Below are 8,980 nucleotides of genomic sequence, written 5' to 3' on the forward strand. Positions count from 1 at the left end.
TATGCTGACGGCTTTCCTACAAGCCAACAAGGCTCCGGCCATAGCCTATATAAGTTTTACTTGATCATTCAACATTTTAGCTTCAACTAAGTCTCGAACCATTGTTGCCAAATATGGAGTACGGTTTGTTGCCAAATACAGAGTACGGTTCGAGTTCGCGATTTGTTCGGGTACGGAATTCCTTAGTAACTACAGTATCATTCGTCACAGAGTACACATAGACAATATGATATTCAGTTTGATTTGTTAAATATATAAATAGTTTGATTGTAAAAACATTTATAATTATACATTTTGCAACTATTATTTATTATAAGGAATTATTTGTGTTTTATGGAATTGATTACTTGTAAGCAATTATTTGTTTACAAATGAAAGACAATTAATTTACTTAACTGTTTAAACAGAATATAATAGGGAGATCAAATTCTTAAACCAAATTGGCAAATTAAATGATGTGTCACTAATAGGAAATAATCCAATTATCAACATCCATATCATCTGGTTTATAAAAATTTGGTTAAAAAGTTTAGGTAATATTAGGGAGACCAAATTTTAAAACCAAATTGTATAAACCAGATGATGTGTTTTAGACATGGCAATTAATTCCTCAACCCGCTAACATGACACGAAAACGACACCAAAATAACGGGTTTCAAATCAACATAACAACTAATCATGTCATTATCAGGTCACTTGTTAAAAACTCATTAATAACAGGTCATTAACGGGTTTACACAAGTTACCATGAGTAACCCATTTCAACCGATTAAGAAAAAAAAATTATTGATAATTTTAGAGTTAAACTACTAAAAAAGCTTACCATAAAATACAAGAGTCATAGTGTATATTTGGACATTAAATATGTATTGTTGTATTATTATTCTATATAAGTACAAAAAAAAAATTGGAAATTGACATAAATAGGCTATTTTCTTAATCTTTGGACCAAAATAAGACAAACCAAGCATGCACACCATGCACAAAAGTGAAATGATGAAAATACCCACATATAAATTGTAAAAACTCACAGCTCATTATGCCATTTTTCAATTTCGAATTTGGGGGAGGGAGAGCTGTGAGCTGTGTGGGCTTTTGGGTTGAGCTCAAATGTGTGAGGTTTGATTTCGAAGAGAATGAAGTTGAGAGAGAGATGAGAGGAGTGAGCTGGGTTTTGGGTTGAGCTCATAGCTTTAATTTCAAACACAGGGATGTCAAGAGAAAAGTGAAAAGAGTGAGGTCAGGGTTTTTTGGGTTTGAGGTTAGATCTGTGAACTTTGTGTATTATTCTTCCATACTTAAAGATAGAACATTTGTGCCATATTTTCTGTTTTGGCCGGAAAGTTCTATTTTTTCCTGTGATTGAAGCTTCGGCAGGCATAGTAAGGTAGGGTGTTTAGTTCCAAGTTTTTATATCAATAATTTATGGAATAAATGGGTTGTTTCTAAGATGAACTAATACTTAAAAGTTAAATTAGGTTTGTGTTTCATGTTGGGGCCTATGGGTTGTGGAAAAAAACATTACCTTTTGACATGCTAGAATACTGGGTATGTTCCAAGTTTTGTTTCAAGTGTCCAATTGCAGAAATTTGTGAAAAAATTTCCATTATGTGCATATGGCGTGCATAGTGTGCAAGGCTATAACTTAATATGAGAAGAAAGAATGTTCTAAGGCTGGAGTAAGGTGGATCAGAATACGAAGACCTTTGAAGTTCGGTCATGGACTCAACATGCTCCGTTGCAAAGCTAAATACACAGAGCAGCGATGCCACCATCATCTTGTTCCAGAATAAGTGGGCGAAGTCTGCATCGTTGAGATTGCCCATGCTTGTACATTTCCACCTTTCACTGTGATGCACAAATTTGGTTTTAACACCTCAAAAGTCCAGTAATTGATTAATAGCTTTGGACTCATCGAGCTGCATAAATGAATCAGCAATGCCACCATCATCCAGTTCCGTATAAGTGGGCTAAGTCCTTCGACTTTGTTGAGATTGATCATTCTTGTTCCGAAAGATACAAAAACCTGATCTAGTATGGAGTCAATAAGGTTTCTATATTCTTTGAAATTCCTACAATCTAGGGATTTGGCTTGCGCCGCAAGTAATCACACTCCTAAGACAGTGCAATATTTACTAAGGGTGGGCAAACGGGGTGGGTTATAGGGATTCGGGGTTGGTTCGGGGCTGGTCCAAATAATTTATAGAGAAAATGGGGCGGGGCGAGGCGAGGCTGGTTCAAGTAAATAATGGGGTGGGGTGGATCCAATTTTGAATACAAGGGCCCCCGGCCCAGACCGTATCACACACATACAATTCATACGAGTCTTCTCACTAACTCAATTCTCACTTTCACGATCTCTCTCATGAACCCAAACTAAATCTCCTCAACCTTCCCTCTCGAATCTGTATAGTCAATAGTCAAGTTCTTCCGCTGGTTCATGGATCCAGGTGCTGAGATTCCAACCTCCTCGTTTGATATATTCTTTAATTGTAAGTACTAAGTCATTTGCAGCCGCCGCTGCCGCCTCCTCCTCCTCCTTCTGTTGCTTCAACCTCAATACTCCATCGAACCTCTGACCTCACCACCTCCTAGGCCCCTGCTTCTCTTCTTCTCGCCACCCAATTTCAGTTTTATTTTATGAATTCGAATTTGGGGATTTAGGAATTAGGGGTTAATTTCCTAAATTATTCGATTGAGGGATTCAATATTGCTATTTGTGTGTTGTGGCTTTGTGGATTATCAAATGGGTGGACCATTTGTTTTCAATTGATTTTTGTATGATTTTATTTTTCGTTAATTCTGTGGTTGGGGCCTGTGAAATGCTTGAAAAATGTTGGATTTATTTTGGATTTGTGCGTTTCATTTCACCTATTGGATTTCTTTTGGTTTGGGGCCTGGGATATTCTTGAAACTTAAAATGGTTATTAACAGGAAAAGAATAAAATAAAGGACCCGTGGACCCGTAGGAAAAGACCCGTTTCAGCCTATTTTAAATAGGCCAAGTTAGGTACGGTTCCAAATCTGAAACACCCACCACCTGCCTCACCCCACCCCATTGCATTTACAAACAGGTCTGGTCTGGTCCCTCTAATTTTGGGCCTGGCCTGGCCCATGCCGACCCCTAATATTTACTTTTAGATATCCTCTAGGATTCTTCCGGTTTAGCATGGATTCTATATCCAAAAAGGCCTTTCTCTTGACTAATATAAGTACAAACCTTTAGGGTTCAATTCTGGTAGCGCAATTATGACATACTTTATTTCGTTGCCTACTGGTTGTATCTTATCAATTGCTTACTAACTTGACTGTCGGAGAGTTTTTGCCCGGCACCCCACTAGTTCCAAGGTTACTTTGTGGTTATTTGCTATTTTACGACTAGTGGAGTCTGGCCATTTCCACCCCACGCGGTGGTGCGTGAATTTAGGTCCAACAATTTCTCTCTCTCTCTCTCTCTCTCTCTCTCTCTCTCTCTCTCTCTCTCTCTCTCTCTCTCTCTCTCGAACGACTTATGCAATTATCCTTTTTTTTTGTTTTTGTTTTGTCAATTTTAGCTTTTAAATCTTAAAATAAAAATTTGTAGGATTAATCCATGTGGCACCAAATGATTGGATAGTTGGAACATACTTGTGTGCCGCATCAGCAAATTGATGTAAAACTTGATGGGAAGCTAATGGAAGGACCAAATGGATTTGTGAAACTCATTTTCCAGGACCAAATCCTGATAAAACCCTATTAACATTATAATTGATAGTTAAATTTGTACTCCTGAGAACATTTTTTTAAGTGGAATAATAAATTGGTATCGAACTTGACATATATGAGGTTCAAACCTAATATTTATCAATTGCAAATGAAGAAAAAATATCACTAAACCATAGTACTAAATAGCTATATACTTCTAAAAATTTAAACCAACTGTGCCATTATCATGAAACATAGTTAATAATTGTATTATCTTCAAGTTTGGAAAAACTGAAGCAATTAACAATCATGCGTGTTAGAAGTAGTGGATTGCCTTAATAGGTATGGTTTGCTTTTTCAACCCACTGCATCACAGATTTAGATCTTTGCCAAATTCTAGTGTAATTTAAAGTAGCAATATCCCTAATCGTGTTCTTGTCAAATTCCCCAAGTGTGCTGTGTTCATTTCGAAATGATCCTGCCCTTGAACACAAATACTTCCTAATATTGTATTTGAAGCAGTTCGAATTCCTTATGATCTGCAACTGAAAAAAGTTCTTGCTAATGGTAAAAAAGGAGTGTTGAAAAGCTCACTACTTTGTAGCCTTTAATGCGCCCTACAGGAGATTTCTACTAACGCGATTTTTTCTAATAAACGCCTGTCCAATTCAAAAAAGTTTCTCTCACCCAGCTGCTATTTCTTACTGTCACCCACAGATAGTGATCTAGTCTCTCGTGGGGTAATATGTTACTTAAAAGAGAAAACCTGAGGCTAAGGGTACGTGAGCTTCAAAGCTGGAATTTCTGAGTCTATATACATATATTGAGAATAATTGAGAGCAATGAGATTAGAGTGAATTAAGAGGAACAGCCTATTTTATCTTCATTTGTAATCTTGTTTACTTTGATATTGGATCACTCAGAAGTGAGCCTAACTTACGGTTAACCTCATTATATCTTGTGTTTGTGGTTAGCCATCTTTAGGAAATATTTCCTAGCAGCACCGTTTTTCCTTTTAATCCAAATTATTGAGCCACTTAATATTATGATCTAGTAATATTCTTCTTTACTTATAAGTGAGAGGTCTTAGGTTCGCTTATCGCCAAAGGTGAATTTGAACCACATTATTATGGCATGCCCATTGTAAAGCTTGGTCCAATCCAACCTAGACTTGTAAACGGGTCGGGTTTATTGGGTGTGAGTCGGATTTAACCCGACCCGTTAATTTAATGGATCATCCGAATCCAACCCATTAAGTTAACGGACCATCCGAACCCAACCTGTTAAACTAATAAGTCAGCCGTTTTACCCATTTCACCCGTTAACAATTTTTTTGTTTTTGCATTTCATCCAAAACAAGAAAAGATTGGTGCTTTCAGTTGTTTTCTTCTGCTACCTCAAAACCCAAGTCTCCCTTGCAGCTGACTCCATCACCGCCAACCAATATCTTTATTGCGATTCAAAACCCAAGTCCTTACCCTGTCCCGGTACGCTTTACTTCGTCCTCCAATTCTTATATCAGTACAATATACATATATATACCTCTACATATATATATATATATATTATATTTTTATGCATTTCAGTTCTTTGCTTGTAACACTGAGATTTGTACTCTCTCTACCGCAACAGCAAAAGTCTTAGCATTTCAGAGACACCCAAAAGATTTTACAGTGCAGAGAGAAATAGAGAGAGAGAGAGAGAGAGAGAAAGATTTGGGTTTTGAGGTTGAGGTTCCAGTGGAGTTCGAGGTTGAGGACCTGAGGTCCGGGCAGAGTTCCCAGTTTTGAGTAAAGTTCTTGTTTTTGTTTTTTTGGTAGTCTTAGGTTTACGAAATTGGACAGAGTGAGGGTTTTCTATTAGGAACATTGAAATTACACAAAAGTTCTCAACAACGGGTGTTAACGGGTAGTTAATGGGTTTCGCGGGTTCACTCAAAATGATTCGTTATTTAACGAGTTGACCCGTTAACCACCTGGCCCGTTTAGCATTCACCCGAATACTAATTTTAACAGGTTGAGTTAACGGGTCAAGTTGAAAATACCTGGTCTACTCCAACCCACCCCTTGTTATATAGATGATATCATTTGGTCAAAAGAAAAAAAAAAAAAAATTATTGGAGATGGACTTGGGTGGACCGGGGACTCTCCCACGGGCTAAGTTCAGTCATACAGAAACCTTAACCCATAAAATAAATTCTACATTCAAAACATGTCACAGACTTTGAATACATGATTGATTAAGTTGTACTGCATACAGAATCAATTAAGGGGGCGAAGAAGACACCAAAAAGGGAGAATGGGACACTAATTAAAAAGTAGAGATGTTGAAGAAAATTAGCTCCTGGACTTGAAAGGAATGGCCCTGATGACTATCTGGTGGTAGATAGCAGCAAGAGCAGCACCAATGAATGGTCCAACCCAGAAGATCCACTGCAAACAGAATAGATTGTGTACAAAACCATCATTAATAAACCGAAAACTCATCACGAAATTGCCTAATTAGTTTTGATTAATTCACTTACGTGGTCATCCCAAGCGTGCTCCTTGTTGTAGACAATGGCGGCTCCAAGACTCCTGGCAGGGTTGATGCCGGTTCCAGTGATGGGGATGGTGGCCAAGTGAACCAAGAACACTGCAAAACCAATGGGAAGAGGGGCCAAAATCTGCATACAGATATATATACACTCCAAGTTAAATTACAGTCCAAACTCCAAAGGAATGATCTTTCTATCCACAGAGCTTCAGAGAATGATATAGTATTAACTTAGGCTAAACAAAATTAACAATTGTTCGAAAGTGTCATCATTTGGTCAACTCCTGGAATGAACATAATTTGGACAACGATCCGATACGTATCGTGGGTATCGGATATTGACCCTCGTCCAAATTTAAAGTATTTGTGCAGCATAAGGTAAGAGACCATACAAATTAGATTGCCAAGCACATGTATAATTTCTTGTTGCTATTGTTAAATGGTAGGTCACATTGCCTAAACAAGGATTAAACTAACACCCCCTTTTCCATTTATACGCATATATACAAAGAAGGAGGATTCTCTTTCCTTCTAATCTTTCTTCCATTCTCTCTCCTCCCATTTGAATGGTTACGGTTAAACAATGTCAACATCTTATATTGGTTTTTTCATAGAGACAATAAGACAAAAAGTAATATATGAGAGGATAAAAGGGAAAGGGATGGGAATAGTAGAGGTAAGAATCCTACTTCTTATACAAAACCCACCAAACACCAGTGTGGGACTCACATGCACGTGAAACCTTCTGAGTAACAGCAGAATTTTCCACCTTAAGGCACCAGAAACAAACAAAAGCAAGCACATGGCAAGCATCATTGTTTCCCAGGATTCACAGAACTGGAGAAATGACAGATTTTACAGTCCCAATGACTAGATCCAATAACAATTTCATCCATTTGGGCAGCTTGGATGGAATTATATACCCATTTAAACATAATCTCAGAAAAGCCAAATTCTGGAATGTACCAGCTCAAACAAGAATCAACAAACAATTTAATCCATCAGACTATTAATTAACCAAAAGATTCGGCACCAGCTCAAAGAAGTACTAGTCCATGGAAAAAGTAATCAACTTCTAATTCAAATTAGCAAAACAATTAACAATTCTAGAAGCTTCAAAAGCATACATATAAGTCAGAGATGATAACAAAGATTAGTAAAAATAATAATACTTACAGGGACATGAGAGTCTCTGGCATTCCTCTTGGCATCAGTAGCGGAGAAGACAGTGTAAACAAGGACAAAAGTACCAACAATCTCAGCTCCAAGGCCATCACCCTTGGTGTAGCCATGGTTAACAAGGTTGGCTCCACCACCCAAAAGCTCATACTGGTTCTTCTGAAAGCCCTTCACAACACCAGCACCAGCAATTGCACCAAGGGTCTGCATCACTATGTAGAAAATGGCTCTGGTAAGGGAGAGTTTCCTTGCCAGGAAGAGCCCAAAGGTCACTGCTGGGTTGATGTGCCCTCCTGGTACATGCAATTGAAAACACACAGATCTTGTCACAAAAAGTATTTTATCACAACATTTCAAGCATCGAAGGTAGCAAATCCAGGTTAAAAGTTTAAAGAATCAAATAGTTGACCCATATCCAATAATTTAAAGAAACGTACAAAAAATTACCCTACAGTGAAAAAATGACGAAACCCATGAAATATACACCAACAGAAAGATGTTTTCCAGTGAAAGTTACCCAACTTCATGCAAAAAATTGAAAACTGAAGATATGGGAAGGGAGTAGAAGAAAAATAAAGAAAACCAATATCAAAGTAATTTGAAAAAAACACAAAATATTTATCCAAAAAAAAAAAAAAAAAAAGGGAAGAAATTCGACCCATGAAATGTACACCAAAAGAAAGCATTTTTTCAGTGAAAGTTACAAACTTTATGAAAAATATTGAAAACTGAAGAGATGGGAAGGGAGAAGGAACAGACCTGAGATACCAGCAGTGGAGTAAACAAGGGCAAAGATGGTCCCACCAAAGGCCCAAGCAATTCCTTGGATGCCCACAGAGGCACACTTGCCTAGTAGTTCTTTTGACACCCATGACAGTAAGGATGGTGATGTAAAGGAACAGGAAGGTGGCAACGAACTCAGCAATGCCAGCTCTGTAGAAGGACCAGGAGGTGAGCTCACCTGGCTCAAACAATGGAGCTGGTGGTGGCTCCTTGTAGTCCTTGTGTGTCTGTGCAGAGGTCCCAATGGGTTGCCTCTCTGGGAACTTGTTTGCTCCAAGCTTCACATCTTCTTCCTTGCCCTCCATGGCTGAGCTTTCTCTCTCTAGGTGGTCTGGTTTTACACTCAGAGCTAGGGTTTTGTGAGTTGCAAGAAAAGGCTGAGATATGAGGCGAACTTCTATGGCTGAGATATAAGGCGAACTTTTATGGCTGAGATGGATAATATCAGTCTATTATTATTATTATTATTTATTTTTAACAAACGATGGTTTTTATATAAAAAGGTATGCTTAATTTTATAATGAGATAATAATAAAGTGGTTTAAATTCGTTTTTGACGATAATTAAATTTAAAATCTTATACTTATAAGTAATAAGAAATATCAATATGATTATTTTCCAAAATAAAAAACATTATTTGTGGTAGTCCTTAATGAAACTAATGTAATTAGTGCTAATTAATGTTTAGAATAATATTAATGAAGAGGGCTTTAGAGATTTTGTTTAGAACAATATTAAGGAGAGGGTTATAAAGATTCGGAGATGGTTCTGGAAGGGGCAGGACTTGCCGAAGGATTGC

The 8,980-nt window shown here is 37.5% G+C and overlaps 1 protein-coding gene across 1 annotated transcript; it reads right to left on the reverse strand.

Moving 5' to 3' along the window:
- Positions 1-5,863: 5,863 nt before the first annotated feature.
- LOC125479985 (aquaporin PIP1-3-like) lies at positions 5,864-8,501 on the reverse strand. The gene is given in 5 exon segments (XM_048590169.1): positions 5,864-6,116; positions 6,209-6,349; positions 7,396-7,691; positions 8,158-8,248; positions 8,250-8,501. Coding segments are annotated over 5 exon segments (861 nt in total). The 5' UTR covers positions 8,487-8,501; the 3' UTR covers positions 5,864-6,020.
- Between the last annotated feature and the right edge of the window lie 479 nt (positions 8,502-8,980).

This window comes from the organism of the source record quoted next, unplaced genomic scaffold (genome assembly GCF_019419815.1).
Source record: "Pyrus x bretschneideri cultivar Hongxiangsu unplaced genomic scaffold, Pyrus_bretschneideri_v1 Contig30, whole genome shotgun sequence".
In the NCBI taxonomy this organism is placed as follows: Eukaryota; Viridiplantae; Streptophyta; class Magnoliopsida; order Rosales; family Rosaceae; genus Pyrus; species Pyrus x bretschneideri.